The 17885-nt window shown below is 33.4% G+C and overlaps 1 protein-coding gene across 1 annotated transcript in view; it reads left to right on the top strand.

Annotated features, from left to right (window-relative positions):
- LOC118181321 (alpha-2-macroglobulin-P-like) overlaps positions 1 to 17885 on the top strand; it is a 137918-nt gene that overhangs the window by 75763 nt on the left and 44270 nt on the right. Inside the window, exons 20-22 of the mRNA XM_085825574.1 lie at positions 954 to 1196; positions 8358 to 8409; positions 11404 to 11493. Coding sequence (XP_085681700.1) covers positions 954 to 1196; positions 8358 to 8409; positions 11404 to 11493 — 385 coding nt within the window. The remainder of the gene's footprint in view (positions 1 to 953; positions 1197 to 8357; positions 8410 to 11403; positions 11494 to 17885) is intronic.

Genomic DNA, 17885 nt, shown 5'->3' with positions numbered 1-17885 from the left:
CAGTTGCCGTTCGTGGTACATAAACAAGAACACTACATTTGAAAAGTGTACCCATTAAGTAGAGAATAAAATATATGTTTTGCTTTTATAGTTTTTTATGTATTAAAGGCATATAAATATATAAGTTAGAATATCATACAGTGCAAGCACATCATACCGTGCAAGGGCATCAAACCATGCAAGGGCATCATACAGTGCATCGTACAGCACATAACATCAGTGATCCTCACTGATACGACCTACAAAGCTCACTGATACGACCTACAAATAAAACACGAAAAAGGGTATGAAAGAATGAGACATAGAATTTTAAAATGACGATTAATATATGATTTTAATATGTATGAAGGATTATTTAGAGTAAATGGATACAAGTGTGGAGTATGATTAAATTTTGTATGCGGATATTTACATGTTTCTATGGGTTAGTAAGATCTTGATAGATTGTAAACGGACCAAGCAGCTTTTAAGCCTTGAAGCTCACTGTCATAATATAGGGAATTCATTCTTACACCGAAATTTGAAGCTTGCACACTTTTCCTTCACATAATGCTCAATATATTATTGTGATGTTTCTCACATTTAAAAATATAATATTAGAAAAGGATTGTTTAAGCACACTTTGTGTTAACATAACCGGTATTGTGATTTACCAAATGAAAAATACTTCTATATTCAGTTATAAATAGAAATATAAAAATAATAAATGCAGTATGTCTTTCATTTACGAGAATAATTGAAACCTGGCTTAGACTGTGTATGTAGCTTTGAAAGTAAAATATTTTTGATACATTAACTGAAATAAATCAAAAGTGATCCCGAAGAAAATTTACAATAGAAAGCAAATTATGCACCTTAATAGTCAAAATGTAAAGAATTTAAATTTGTTATAGGTAGTGCATCAGGTAAATTGTTAATGATGTTATTGAATTGATTGAATCTGTTTTTTTTAGATCAAGATATCCTTGGGGTCAAGCAAGGATTACTATCTAGTTTCTGAAACTCCAACCTTCAGTCTGTGTGCATGTAGTGGCGATAGTGAATCTCGTAGCTTCATGGTGCAGCCTGTAAGTTTGGGTCAAGTGAATATAACAGTATACGGATCTTCATTTGAAGCTGATAATACCTTTTGCTTCAATAAAATGGTTTCAACGCTTAGTGCCAAAGATGCCGTCACGAAACAGCTTCTTGTTGAGGTATGACAATTCGTATTCAAGCATTTCTCTGTTAGTATATAGGAAATGAATTATTTAATTTAATTTCAATTATATTTTACCTTTCTTTCGTAACCGATATATAAAGTTTGGTAGTTTAATCAAAGAGATATTTTCCTTGGGGAAACAAATACAAATCACTGATGAATATTGAAAGTGCTATACATAATTTATACAATTTATGTTTTCATTACTATATGCATTACTAATTTAATTAGTTTCAAGTATATAGGGTAAGGATACCCATATTGAATGGTCTCATTAGTTGAACCGCATCTCTTTAATGACCCTGCGAAATAGCAAGTGCCATCTGTTAAAGTGTTCTTGAAAGAGCACGCCGAACTAACATTATTTAACCAGTGCCCGCTCAAAAAGCATTCTAGTTACTTGTGTTGTCGTTGCAAAAGTTTTACACTAGTTTGAATTGTGATATATTTTGGTTTTCCTTAAGCAAATTCAAACCAGAAGGATAATGTAAAACTAGAAATAGGTACTTTATAAAATAAGAAGTTTATTATATTTTAAGATACCATTAAGTATGTTTTATTTTTTGATGTTTTCCGGATTTTAGGTTATGATTTCCAACTAGAGTGATTTACCTAAATTGAACTCTTGAGGGTATCCTAAATTGAACTCAGGTTCAATTTGGGAAACCGTGATTTAATTGGTTATTTTATTTGAAACATTTATTTGGATCATTTATTATTTTTACTCACGAACTTGGTCAAAACATAGTGGTTGCTCAACACCCATAAAGAACGCAGAAATAGGTCTGGACAGGCCTTCAACCAGCTCAATCAATTTTTTTCTCCATTAGTTTGGAAGAAATTTTATCATTGCCACCCCTGATATGTCATTCAACCAATAAGAAAGCGAAAGGAATTCAAAAGGCCGTTGAAATTATTAGCAGTCCATACAAAGAAGCCATTGAAGCACGTTTAGACAAACACAATCTGAAAAAAAAAAGATTGTGCAAATAAAAGATTTAGCATCCACCTCTAGAGAATCCACAAAGCAGAAGAAAATAGAAACTAATGTAGGGTTTTGCAAAGAATGCGAAACGGCAGAATCTAAAGATATGATACAGTGCAAAACATGGTACCACTATGAATGTGTGGGTGCTGGAGCAAAAAAGAATAAATTCATTTGCGCAGCCTGCATCGAATAGATTTAACATGTTTTTGACTGCCCATTATTACTTTTATTTTATGATTTTCCATTTTTTTTTGTGTTTGTTACTTGAGTAGCATGCTTTGCATTTATAATCCTACTGTAAGGTATTAGAACATTATTATCATGTTGTTTTATAGTTCAGTTTTGGAAAATTGTTTACTAAATTGGAATATTTGCAACAAAAAGTGTTTTTGCTCCTAATTTTGTTTATGTTTCATGTAGCACAGCATATAATTAGTATTATGTTCCTAAATGCCTAATAAATCTTATGGGAATAACACAAAGAGTTAATTTAATTTCAGGAAAAGTTATAGTCTTTTTTGCAAATTTTTGTTTGGAAGAAATTTTATCATTGCCAGCCCTGATATGTCATTCAACCAATAAGAAAGCGAAAGGAATTCAAAAGGCCGTTGAAATTATTAGCAGTCCATACAAAGAAGCCATTGAAGCACGTTTAGACAAACACAATCTGAAAAAAAAAAGATTGTGCAAGTAAAAGATTTAGCATCCACCTCTAGAGAATCCACAAAGCAGAAGAAAATAGAAACTAATGTAGGGTTTTGCAAAGAATGCGAAACGGCAGAATCTAAAGATATGATACAGTGCAAAACATGGTACCACTATGAATGTGTGGGTGCTGGAGCAAAAAAGAATAAATTCATTTGCGCAGCCTGCATCGAATAGATTTAACATGTTTTTGACTGCCCATTATTACTTTTATTTTATGATTTTCCATTTTTTTTTGTGTTTGTTACTTGAGTAGCATGCTTTGCATTTATAATCCTACTGTAAGGTATTAGAACATTATTATCATGTTGTTTTATAGTTCAGTTTTGGAAAATTGTTTACTAAATTGGAATATTTGCAACAAAAAGTGTTTTTGCTCCTAATTTTGTTTATGTTTCATGTAGCACAGCATATAATTAGTATTATGTTCCTAAATGCCTAATAAATCTTATGGGAATAACACAAAGAGTTAATTTAATTTCAGGAAAAGTTATAGTCTTTTTTGCAAATTTTTGTTTGGAAGAAATTTTATCATTGCCAGCCCTGATATGTCATTCAACCAATAAGAAAGCGAAAGGAATTCAAAAGGCCGTTGAAATTATTAGCAGTCCATACAAAGAAGCCATTGAAGCACGTTTAGACAAACACAATCTGAAAAAAAAAAGATTGTGCAAGTAAAAGATTTAGCATCCACCTCTAGAGAATCCACAAAGCAGAAGAAAATAGAAACTAATGTAGGGTTTTGCAAAGAATGCGAAACGGCAGAATCTAAAGATATGATACAGTGCAAAACATGGTACCACTATGAATGTGTGGGTGCTGGAGCAAAAAAGAATAAATTCATTTGCGCAGCCTGCATCGAATAGATTTAACATGTTTTTGACTGCCCATTATTACTTTTATTTTATGATTTTCCATTTTTTTTTGTGTTTGTTACTTGAGTAGCATGCTTTGCATTTATAATCCTACTGTAAGGTATTAGAACATTATTATCATGTTGTTTTATAGTTCAGTTTTGGAAAATTGTTTACTAAATTGGAATATTTGCAACAAAAAGTGTTTTTGCTCCTAATTTTGTTTATGTTTCATGTAGCACAGCATATAATTAGTATTATGTTCCTAAATGCCTAATAAATCTTATGGGAATAACACAAAGAGTTAATTTAATTTCAGGAAAAGTTATAGTCTTTTTTGCAAATTTTTGTTTCATATGAGCAACCTTAAGCTATACAGTAGGAAATAATATAAAAATAAGTAAAGCTTTTATTGCTTGGAATATGAATATTATCAATGAGACCGGGAAACCTGCTTCGGAATATACTTATGCTTAAACACATTACTGAAGCATTACAGGTCAAAATACAAAAAATATAAAAAATAATCATTAAAAGCAAGAAACATTTTTGGGTTCTATTGTCATATTTAATTTGATGTCAAGCACAATAACTATTAAAAAGAATTCAGAAAATTCTGTAACACATTATTAACGTAAAATTATTTAATGCAGAAGAACTAATTTAAAACTGCAACACTGTGCCTGTGAGAAATTGTAGAAAGATATGTATATACTGAATATTCGCTGTTACTTAATTTGCATATATAAATTAATCATTTTCACTCTTAGAATAGATCTGTGATTTTAAAGGGCAGAAAATGTTAAGGTCAAACAAATATTCATTAGAAACATATTTCAATAACGATTTCACGAGACTTAACTGAAATGTTAATAAATATAGCGCTGTTTTATATTGTTAATTTAAGTATTAACTTTTGAGGACAAACATTAAAATACCTGTAGTTTTAGACATTACCCATATTTAACTCAATTAGAAATGCTAAGCCTGTTAAAAAAATTTTTTTAGGATTTCTGCAAATGTTAAAAAAGAAAAAAAAAAAAAAAAGGAGATTTTGCTTCCAAGAAGGGAAGAATGATAAGCATAAATTTTGATAACATGCTGATCCTATTTTCTGTTATTTTTTAATTAAAATAAGCTTCCATCTTTTCAATAAATGAGACCTTATATAAGATATTTTCAGAAACAGAAAAAATTAATATAGTAATTCTACAAAATTAGACCAATAATATTTTCCTCGCATCCAGGAGAAAGCCTTTAAATGTTATATATGGCATATTAAAAATATATCTATGTCGTGAATATTTACAAAACGTATAGAGATTTTATTTTCTTGAGTTGAGAAATTACAATTATTATTATAAATTACGTTGCATTCATTCTAAGTCTTCTTTTATTCCTATTACACTGTGATATGCTACTTAATCATTGAGCAAAGAATAAGCAAAGTCTCTGCTTAAATGCTTAAGCATCTGCTTCATGTAACACAAAAGCAACTCTTTTAGCTTACAACTGGTATTCATAAAAATTCTTTCTCATGCTGTGTAGTGAAACATGATATCGTTCGAAAGTTTGTTTCAGTTGGTAATATCTTATGTCTTCTTAATGGAACAAATTAATATGAGCTTTCAAAAGTAACATCTCTGTTTTTTTACAAACATTCTAATTTAACGTCTTAAACTAACTGGGACTAATTCTCGGTCTCAATCACAACACATTTTCTATCCTCCAAGAGCCAACATTTCTTTCCTGGTTTCTTATAAACCATAAAATAGTACTGAACCTACTAGAGCCATGCAATAAGTGAACTGATTGACATCATTAAAGCAAAAGGAATCAGGACCGTTGAACAGTATTCAAAAGAGGACTTTGTACACGCTTACGTAGGTGGTTCTTCTGATGAGACAATCTCTATGGAGGTTCTGGGATATTTTTGACTACCCCAGGCAACACTATTTATCAACACAAAATTGGAGCTGGAGCCATACTCTCAAACTTCACTTGCGAGTTTCTTGGAAAAGAGGAGACACTTGACATATATACATCCCTTCCCATTTCTGGGCACGCAATAGGACAAGTTGTTTTCTGTGACTCAAAGGCAGTTCTATAGGCAGTCCTACGTGGAAGCTGTCTTCTGTGACTCAAAGGCAGTTCTATAGGCAGTCCTAGGTGGAAGCTGTCTGGTAACCAACGGGATCCACTTACGCCTCAACGAGCTTCAAATGTTAGATAAGGTATGCATTTTTCAATTGTTGCCAGAGCATATCAAAAGCACAGGTAACAAGAACGCAGATAAACTGGCAAAAAGAGGCTCGAAATCTCAACAATAATAATGCAAATTTCATCCTCTCTGACGGAAATACCATGGCCAAATACAGATTAAAGGAACATTAAATTCTAATAAAGCAACAGCTCCATAACATTAAATGGAGATCAATTTACATTTAAGCTTATTCAGGCTTAGGCCATCACACGGGATTTAAATTTGACAGAGAGAATAGAAAATTCTACAGAAACTGTGATAACTACTCGGACACAGAAGTGACAGCTACTCACTTTTTTGATTACGCGGCCATACTTGCTGAATTATTAAAAACTGAGATATTGCTTAATAGATCGAACCTCTACGATCATAATATTTTGCAGATTGCCAGAGCTATCGTCTTCGCCCATGGTACTATTTAGGCTTTATTGTAGACAAGGCAACAACAAACCAATTGGGAATTGCTCGCTCTCAGAGCTAACGAATGACCTACAGAAGCTGTCTGATGTTCTGCGAGCTATCGCTTCTGCTGTTGTTTACTTATGAACGCACAAATGAAAAAGTAAAATCTCACGCAAAACTTTAACAGACACAATTTGAGGTAACAGCACTGAAAATATAAACAATTAAATTACACGACTTTCTGTCGACCCTCAAAAACAGAGCCTCTCTGGTAAGCTAATCTTACACCGTGGTTACAACACAGAAAGCCTATTAACATTTGCAGTATCTTATAATTTGGACTGAAAGGAACTAAATCTATACCACGTTACGGAACTTGACTGGTTTCTGGCAGTCCTTAAAGGTCTACTCTGTGAACGGCTTCTTTCAAAGGACGATAATGCACACTAGACAATACCACTTCCTAGTTTCAATCTAACCAGCATATCGTAAAATTTCCATAAATCTTTGTTCTGAATAAGTAATGCGATGGGACAAAGCAGACGGAATAGGAATTTACATCAGTTAATGTAAAGATAACTAGTAAATGACTAGAGTCGCTAACATTTACAGTAGACTAGTACAGAGACTAGTAAATGATTAGTGCAATCTTAAGTTTTGTCTCCAGTAATAAAATTTTCTGGTAATATAAATTTCACGATAAACTGTTATGCATGATGTATTTTTATGTTTTAGCATATTAACTGTACGAATGGAAATTTTATTCCACATAACATTAAAAATATAAAAAAAAAACATTATGTGGTAATTATAGGCAATTATTATTGATTGAAATAATGAGCTTCAAAGTTTACAAAAGTATCGATGATATAAATTATTATGATATAAATCACGGTATTTGTATATGAACTATAAATTACATTATCTGAGAAACTGCATATTCCATGAAGCATGGATAGCAAATTAAAGGCTTCATCATTAGTGTAATAACAGCATCTGCGAGACAGTTTTACTACAAACTGATTGCTAGAAAAATGTAAGTTAAATAACACAGACGAATATAAAGTAATAAGATGTGAAAAATAGAGAAAAAGTTATAAATATTTTCAAATTTCAAAATTTATCATCCCAAGTTACACGTATGCAATATTCTCTGTAACAGACATAACATGGTGGAAAAAGAAAATACATTCTTACTTTTGTTGTAACCATTGGAAGTATATAAAAATATCCCTGCATGTATTTCCATTTAACTCTTTCACATTGGTAGAGGCTAAAATCTGTATACGAATATTTGTTGGAATGGATTTCCTTCCCCCCATGCCAAGTAGAATGCTACAGGTTACGTGAAAGGACTACTTCTCTCTTAGGGATATATGTGCGGTTTCAACCATTATGTGCATTTTCCCCCTTAGAGCAGTATTGCAAGTACGAGCATCAATAAATAAACGTTGATGCTAAACGAAAGGGAAAGGAGGTGTATTCAAATAAGAGAGCTTCTTATAGTTGCACGTCTTTAAGAGCTCCTTAAACCAACTAGCTATGCATTAACGCGATGGGGGAAAGCACCAGGCAGAAAATGGATGCAGGCGTTCAGAAGCCTGTCGATGTCTGAATGCACCGGTGTTTCGGGTGACTGTGATGTAAAAGAGTTAAAGTATCATTGAAGAATCCATATTATTAAGTTTTATTTCTTTTCTTAAATACTCTCGTAATATAATGTCGAAAATGTAAGTAGGATTACTTCTGTTGGTAAATGATTGTAGCAAAAGTATGATTAAATTTCTAACCGATGATATTTCCTGTATTTTTGAAAAAATAAAATGTTTTCTGCAGATATTTATTTTCTACGAAAGTAATTTTTTTTGTATTATATATCCGCCTAGAAACATTTAGTGTCTACTCTAACCTTCGCAAAACATATTTTTTTCTCTTTTCCCTTAGGCAGATGGATTTCCAATGGAAGACGTATTCAATTACCCTATATGTTCTGGAGGTACGTTTATTATTAATTACTCTGTCATTTCTTTGGAACTTAATTCAAAAGAGCAGGATTAATAAAATCACTTTTTTTTTCAGAGTAGAAGTCTTGAATTGACCTACAAAACTAGTTTCACTTCAGAATAATTTTTAAAAAGTATTTTCTGTTGCTTTATGTATTTATTTTGTGGGTGAGAGTGCGCATGAAGCTATTTCTTCGATTTCAGGCGAATGAGCTGATTGAATAGCTGTTTTCGCAGTTTTTCCCATGTGTACAGATGCCGGTTTTATAGAGAAAGTCCTCCAGTCGTTTTCAATAAAAAATGTAAAAATGCAATTCACTGAAAAATTATAAAAATACTATCTCCCAATGAAATAAACACAGAGTACCTCAAAAATACCTCAAAACACCGGGGAAGGATTAACCACACAAGAAAGATTCAATCACCAGTTCAAATAAAATTAATAAACCGATCATATAGTCCAAATACAACATAAAATTAATTTCCCCACTGTGGAAATATCTGCTTCTGCTTCTTGTATAAAAACTTTTAAACCTCGGCCTACGAACCGCCTTTATATTCACTATTGTCCCAATTTAACTATAAATTAATATTAATCCAATCGAAAACTTATCTTGAACTCTTTCTAACCAGCGAAAAAAGAATGACGATAATTTATCTCAAAATTTTTAAGAAAAGTCTAACCTTTCTTTTAAAAGTGACATACCCGTTTTCGAGCAAAGCACCAAGGAATGTTTTAACCGTAATTTTGTCAAAGATGTGACACCAGTAGTGATAAACAAAACAGATAGTTTTCATTTAAGAAGAAAGCTGAGATTTTCTCGCTTCGAACGAGCAAAACACATGTTCAGTTTGTAAGTAAAGGGGGTGTAAGTAAAGCGCAGGTGTACTCCGAGCTATGACCCCAAAATGAGTTGCCTCGTGGGAACGAACAGCATCCTCTTTTTAGCTAAACAATTCTTTTCGCTAGCTTATTAGGAAAGTAGCGCATGCAATTAAAAAAATTAGTTTAAATAATAATATATTAAAAATTAATTCTCAAATATTAATATTATATAAATTCACTATTCACTGTAAATTAAAACATTCACTATGCTTTGTAAATTAAAACATTAACTATGCACTGTAAATTAATACACAACACAATGTTTTCTCCGCGATGGTTTCGGAGGAAATCCTTATTAGCATCAAATGTGCAATTAGTCACGAAACTCACTTTTTGTCCATATCGCCTGTATTCGATTCACTTTCATAATTGTTACCACCAAATATCACGGAATATTTAAAGAAATAAAATAACGAAGAATCTTTCATATTTGCATATATATTTCTCGCACTGTGGAAAAACTACGGCTCTTAAAATCACCCAATTTTAATATACATCCACTCGAACATGGTCACATGGAAATCCAAATTTTGGACTTCGAGTTTGCTTTTATTTATTTCATATTTTGTACAAATTTTTTAAAAAAACCTTTGTTCAATAAATCCAGCGATTTGAAAAAGGAGAACAGGCAACGTTGTTCGAAATAAAACATTTTTCTTTCCAGCATGCCAGACTTTTGCATTTGGGCAAAATGTAAGATATTTATCTTTCAATTTTAATTCACAAATTCAGCTATTTGAAAGCAATGCGTTGCCACTGCCCTATAAAGAATACTTATTATCTCCACGCATCAGCAGTTCAGTGTAAAATATTGAACTTTCAAGTTTAATCTCTCTCTTACTGAGTAGCATACCAAGTAACTGAAAAACAATAAAGGCATTTCTTAAAATAGTTTTTCTACGTTTTAATCTAACTGATTTAAACAAAAGTGCATTTGAATCATGACATGCCTGATTAAAAATATTAAATATTTTTATGATATGACACTGGGTGGGACTCATTCAACTCATTATATACTTTTTTTCTTTTCTATGATAACACTCTTAGGACTCTTAGGCTGCTCGAGATAGTAGTTTTCAAAGAAATAGTATAGAGAATATGAAAAAGTGTGTAGCAAGTCCCAACACTGTATCGGAAATTCCAAGACTATGCTGTTTTTAAATATTTTGTGATTTTGCATCTGAATTTTATGTGGTGTAAGTGCAACGAAAGTAATTAGAAAAAAAACTGTGTTAGCAATAGTGAGTACAAGAGCAGACTGGTAACCTGCAATTCTCTGTGAGAGCATAAAAAACGGTGCGACGTTAAAATTTGAATCTCTTCAGATTTTCTTTATTTATTTTTTAATTATTTGAGTTTGATTTGTTATCTCAAGTTAATCAATTTATATTGATACTGAAATAGTAAAATATATTTTATGTCTTTTAAACACAAAAGCCTTTTTTATATTCTAATAAATACATAGGTAAGTAATGAAAACTATGTTTGCAATTGATATTTTTATCCTTTAAATGTACCATGATGAATTTTATCATGGGATATGGTAAATGCTCTAAATAGTTTGTTTATGAGGGACATAAAAGGAATAGTTTAAAATATCATTTGCCATTTCGAATTAAACCATTAACTGAACTTATGTTCTCTATCGAGATTCACTGAAAAGAATGTTCTTGCTATTCAAATTTTAAATGATTTCAATAAAACTAAGAAGATAAACTAATATCTTAATAATTCCCTACATGTGAATAGTGTTAATTATTTCAAATAATTAATTCTATTCACATGTAGGGAATTATTAAGATCTTAAGGTATAAAAGTTTCAAAGATAGAATACATATGAGTAACAATATTTCATCTTCAAAACTATTATGATTGTCATCTCTTAATTTATTTTAAGTTATGTGTTACGTATTGAAAATTGTACATAATATCTTGCTAAGCGCAGATGTGAAAGTTTACTATGTATGAATTATTAAATGTATTTGTTAGATACTTGTAATATTTAACAAAATGTTTGTTGATTATTTATTAAATAACATTAAAACTTCATAATTGTAGAAAAATATGAAATCTCTGCATAAAAATTTACATTTATTTGCAGTTACGTATGGATCCTACTCTTCCGAAACAGCTCTTCTTCTTCCGGAAAATGCTGTTGATGGATCCGCCCGAGCGTATGTGTCTGTGTCAAGTGAGTAACACCTGGATACTTGAAATGATGTATTTTATTGACATTACTTTTAATTCAAATAAATTACTGTTGTTAAATACTTACTTGTATACAACTGAATAAATAATTATAAGAATTAGGAACTGCATATAATAGTTATTAAATAATAGATATTACTCCTAAATAGTCTAAGTACAAGCATTTCGGAACACACAGTTCAGTGGACACTATTAGATATGAGACTGCATAACAGGCATCCCACTCGTGTGCCTCTGTTGACCAAGAATCACTGTCAACCAATGTGCCTGCAGTGGACCCAGGAACATCAAGACTGGACCACGGATAAGTGGACCACGGATTTTTCATTCATCACGTCGATGGTCGTGTCAGAGTACGCTGTCTTCCAGGTGAACAGTTGCTCCTTTCTGGTACAGCAGGCTGGTGGTGGCAGTATTGTTCTCATGGGCAGCTTTGGGGTTTGTTCTCATGGGCAGCTTTGGGGCCCTTAGCTGTAGTAGAACAGACCATAAATGCTGGGGATAATCTAAACATAACTGTGGATAAGTAGCACCCTTACAAGGCGTCTGTCTTCCCAATTGGAAATTGAATTTTCAAGTAGGACACTGCCCCATGTCACAAGGCTCAAATTATGTTGAAGTGGTCCGAGGAGCATAAGGATGAATTCCAGTTAATGCCCAAACTTGCCAGATCTTAACCTGATAGAGCACGTTTGGGATGTTATGGAGCGGCAGCTTGGAGTTCAAGTGCTACCATGTTGGAATATCTCAACTTTGCATGAACGCATATTCTGAATATTAAATAATATAAATTGTGCAATCTCCGTCTAAAGAAAACTCAAGAAGTATTATATTCTTTCAACTGACTTAGAACTTCCGACATATTTTTTTATATTGTTGTTTATCACCCAAGGAAAGGGTGTAGCCTAAATTATTTAAATAGTTGATGAATGCGTATGCATTTGAAGTACAATAACGTCTTTGTATTATTCTCTAGCACTAGCACTGTCCTACCTATGTTTGAGTCCAACGTATTACAATAATAAATCGTAGTTAGATTTTAAAATAGAATTAAACAAATGGAAACAAATTTAAAAAAAGAACTAGCACTATTCAGATAACATTTATTTGGAACACATCATTAAGATAATTTCAGATGGTTTCAGTGCTAGAAAACATGAATTGAAAATTGTGAGGTAAGTGCGAAAGAAAATTAATTAAGAATTATTTATCATTTGCAATCCAAACCTGAAAAATATTGCTTAGAATTTTCCGTGTGCAATGAATGATGCTGATGTATTGTGAGGTTACTCAGACTTTCTTTTGCTTCTAACTAACCAGATTTTCTTAGCCAGATTTGTTGTAGAATTTGAGATTTTATATTGGAAATTTAATTTACTGCTGATAGAAATTTGCTTATGTTGTAAAACTTTCCGCTTGGCTTATGATTATGGCTAATTGAAAATAACAACAGTAAATATGCTAAATAAGCTTGAAAAAAATAAAAATATTTAATTACAATATCAGGTTCAATGTTCCGTCTTACTTTCTTCGGGAACATGCAAGGACCTGACTCGGAACAGAGAGCTTACTAAAGCTATGTTCAATAACTGTGGGAAGTAGACAGGATACACAAGAAGGGTATACAAAACCCTTTATTTTTCTCTATTTACAATAACTTCCGTACTTCGGAATACAAAGACCCACTACTTGTGGTCTAAACGTAAAAATATAAAAATAAAACTAAACTCTAATTTGACTTTAAAATAATTAACGTGGAAGATTGGCCTTATATTAACAGGAAGTCGTATGTAGTACAGAGAACTGTGAACACTACAATACGTTTAAAAATTATCAAGAGGATTAAACCTCTGGCCTGGAAGGCAACCAGCAACTGAGTAAAACTTCTAAGGTAAGCGGCCTGCTTCGACTAACTGCTTCCTCTCTTTCGCTTGGCAAAAAGCCACAACTTAAGTACTTGGCGTTCGCCAGACAAACTTTGCATAAATACGTTAACGCTTATAATTCTGGCCGGAAGTAGAAAATAAGAAGTGATAGTAAAGATTTAAAATAAAATAAACGTTAGTAAAACTTAAGATCCTTACATACTTCCCGCCAGAGTTAATTAATTTGAAACTGAGGTCTAAAACGACCTTGTTGAAAACTTTTAGTTCTAGAATCTAACGCGAGGCCAATCTTTTACAAACATTTTTCGCTAGAAACTAGAAATTTAAAAGAAAGAAATTTGTTTTTACAATAGCAGCTCCCAGGACACGCAAATTTTTTCATCTGTACTGCATTTAAACAGGAGCTTTTATTGAAATCTGGTTCCTTCCAGAGATCTGGAAGGAAAACTAGTTTAATGAAATGTTACACAATGAAATGGCAAGTAACATGTATAATTATATTTCTCTTAACATTCTTATTTCATTCATGACTATTTTAATTATCTCTCCCCGTGCTCTCTGACATGTGTTGTAAAAGAACACCAAACACGAATGTGTCTATATCTATGTGTTCAACACTTCCTCCTACAATCAAAGCACTAACGTGTTAAAAATTCAACATACCAAGACCTCATAACACACCCTAACTTCAACTCTAAACCCTGAGGTACTATTCTGAAAGTGGCTAACTCTGATGTGTAGCGTCAGAGAGCCTAACTACATTCATTCAACCTTTAACACATATTCACCATGATTTACTCTTTTTTACAGTCACACGAATAAAAAAAAAAAAAATTAACATTACTTTCACTTTTACCATATCACGGTATTTCTTAACATTTGAAATAACAGTTCACATTGTATATAAAAACATATTAACATGCCGTTAATTTTACGCATTTGACAACATACATTAGTAGTACATTGTTAACTTCTATTCTTTTCAAAGCAAGTGCCAATTCTTTCTACATTGAAATACTACATTTCAAAAAGTCTTTCAGACTAAAACTTCTTTCTTGCCAGAAAGTTTTAAATAAAATTTATACAATAACTTTTTTACAATCTTTAAGTCTTTACACATCGCTATTATACATCAACTTTAGTTTTACACGCGAGTAATTGAAAAACATAATACCAAAATCGGTAACAACTCATTTCTCGCCCTTTTCGCGATAAAGGTAGACCTCGCATGAGGTAAAACTTCTTGAAATCTGCCACTTGCAGAAAGAATGAAAGATTAACTTAAGTTTGCAAAGTAACATCAAATTTTACTTATCTTTGTGATATTCGGACATTCTTTTCTGAGCCCAGTCCTGGAAAGTAGCGTAGATTGTTGTTTGATTTATCCTCCTTCTTGTGCGGGCTCGCCCTTCAGTGCCTTCCTCTAGAAGCTTTCTTTTTTTTCCAGTTCGGTCACCCTTGAATACCTTCTTTTTCGCCTCTGCCTGTGGTCTTGGCCGTTTGATGGCAGCTTGTCTTGGCGGAACCGGGAAACTTCTTTCGTGTTCCTGCTTGGACCTCGTTGCCTGCCGTTCAAATTTTCCTTGTAACTTTTCCTCCGCCGCTGGTGGCCCTTCCGCAGTTCGGCGACATTTGCTGCGGAGAGTCCTGTCGGATGAGTAGATCTTCCGTTTTAGAGCCGGGTTATAGTTGCCGTCATTTCTCCTGGCTCTCTTTGCATACGTCGTCCTTCTCCCTTCTTCATTCTGGGGGTGTTCGTCAGCTCTCTTTTCTGGACGGTGGAACGGCTTCTTTTTCTTGCTACCTTCAATTTTCCCGCGGGGAAACTTTCTTTTCACTTGCTCCTGCTTCTTAATGGCTTGCCCTTGTACTTGTCGTTGTTCCACCTCTGGAGCTTGTGCCTGCGGTGTCTGCCGTGCCGGATACTGCAAAAGATCTGTAAATATTTGCATTTTATTACGATCATAGTAGGGTTTGATTTGATCAATGTTTGCGGAGCAGGTTTCACCATTTCTATCTTTTAACACTACTACAGCGTGAGTTATTTTTTCTATGACATATGGTCCTTCAAATCGTGGAAAAAATTTGGCAGTTTTATCTTCTGGTGCTGAAGAAAGTGAATGCTTAATTTTTAATACTTCATCCCCTACTTTATAAGTTACTCCCCGTCGTTTCAAGTCATAATATAGCTTTTGTTTCTCTGTGCTACTTCAGTATTCTTTTTTGCTTCTTTAATTAGTTTTCCTATATCACCCATTTTAAATTCTGGGGCTCTTTGTTGCACATAAAATAATTTATCTAACGGCGTTATAATCTTTCTGCCTAAAAATAACTCAGCAGGAGTTTTGCCCGTTGTATCATGTTCTGCGGTCCTAAGGGCGAAAGCAAATTCATTGACATAGTTATCCCAGCTTTTATGAAAATTTTTAACATAACTCCGGATAATTTTCACTAAATTTCTATTGACCCGTTCCGCTATATTTGATTGCGGCCGATACGGGACCATTTTTAAATGACGTATGCCCAGTTTTTTGCACATGTCTTCAAATACATTACTTACAAATTGAGGACCATTATCCGATATAACTTTTAGGGGCGCGCCCCGTATTTTAAAATATATTTATTTAAAATAGAATCAGTAACTAATTTCCCGGATTTCGTTTTAAGGGAACAATTTCGGTCCACTTACTAAAATGATCAACCATAACAAGGAGATAGCGACTTTTATTTAACTGACTTTTTGGGAAAGGGCCCAATAAATCGATGCCAATTATTTCTATTGGAAATTCGGATTTAATACTATTTAGAAACCCCGCCGGGCGGAAATTAATATAATTAACTGCTTGACATGTTGGGCAGGACTGGACATACGCCCTTGTTAACTTTTGAAGTTCAGGAAAATAGACTGCCTCGCGTACGCGTTGGATAGTTTTTCGAATACAAGCATGAGAAGCTAAAGGGCTGTCATGGAGCTCCTGCAGGATATTTAATCTAAGACTAGCTGGGATAACAGGTCGAAATTCGTTGTTGGAATTCGTAGTTTTTCTATAAAATAATAGACCATCTATTAGTTCGTAATGGGCCGCCCTATTTCTTATCGCCACAATATCTTGGTGGCTAAAATTTTCAGGATCCTTCAAATACTCATAAATGCTTCAAACTCAGGATCCTTACCCAGTTCGGTTATTACAGTTTCTCGGAAATTTATTGTACATGCTGTGAGCATTGCCACCTTTACGGTATTACCTTCTTCATCTATTTTAATTCTGGATAGGGCACCTGCTACGATATTTTCCTTTCCAGGGGTATGCTTGATTACCAGATTATATTCTTGTAGCTTGAGTGCCCATCTTATTAACCTTGGGGATAAGTTTTTCCTTGAGTACAATCTAGTTACCGCCGCATGATCAGAGTACACTGTTATTGGCGCCTTTCCAAAATAGACTCGGAACTTTTGCACTGCTAACAGAACTGCAAGTGCCTCTCTCTCGGTCGCGGAATAGTTTCTTTGTGTTTGATTTAAAGTTATTTAAAGTTCGGCTAAAAAATGCCACGGGCTGCTGATTTTGCGAAAGTACCGCTCCTACCGCATAATCCAAAGCATCCGCTGAAATTTCTAAATTCTCATCCTTTTCAGGAAATTTCAACACAGGGGCTTGCGTTAATGCTTGTTTTAATTTTTCGAAAGCACTATTCGCTTCGGCCGTCCACGAGAATCTTGCCTTTTTCCTTTTTAATTTTAACAATGGCTCGGCAATAGCTGCAAAATCTTTTATAAAGGACCTATAATATGAACAAAGTCCTAGAAAAGAAGAGAGCTTCTTCGCCGTGTTTGGAGTCGGATACTTTTGTACAGCGATTATTTTTGATTCATCTGTCTCGATCCCTTTTTGAGATATTTTGTAACCTAAATATTTTAATTCAGGTGCTGCAAATTTGCACTTTTCGACATTAACTTTTAGACCGGCCTCATTTAATAAAGAAAACACCTGTCTTAATCCTGTACATGTTGGTCGAGATTATCACTAGTAATAATGATATCGTCTAAATAGATAAATGTGGACTTTCCAAGAACAGGTCTTAACACAATGTCCATACATCGCTGAAATGTTGCCGGTGCCCCTGAAAGGCCAAACGGCATACGCAAAAATGCATAAGTGCCAGACTTGGTTATAAAAGCAGTCTTAGGCACGTCCTCAGGCCTAACCCCTATTTGAAAATAACCAGTCGTTAAGTCTAAAGTCGTCATATATTTGGTGGAAGTTATGTTCCTTAGAATTTCTTCAATAATAGGTAACGGATATACCGGATATTTAGTTATGGAGTTTAATTTACGGTAGTCAATTGCGAATCTCCACCTTTTTGGATGTGTCAAAGGATAGTCATTATTTTTCTTACATAAAACCACCGGGCTAGCATAACTACTTGAGATGGGCGTTATGATCTTTTTACGTAGCATATCGGTGATATGCCATTCTATAATTTTTTT

The sequence above is a fragment of the Stegodyphus dumicola genome, chromosome 10 (genome assembly GCF_044657685.1).
Source record: "Stegodyphus dumicola isolate Sdum_Otavi_A_Nest chromosome 10, ASM4465768v1".
Taxonomy (NCBI): Eukaryota; Metazoa; Arthropoda; class Arachnida; order Araneae; family Eresidae; genus Stegodyphus; species Stegodyphus dumicola.
Note: the sequence above shows the minus strand (reverse complement) of the source record. Positions and strands in the feature narration are given on the sequence as shown.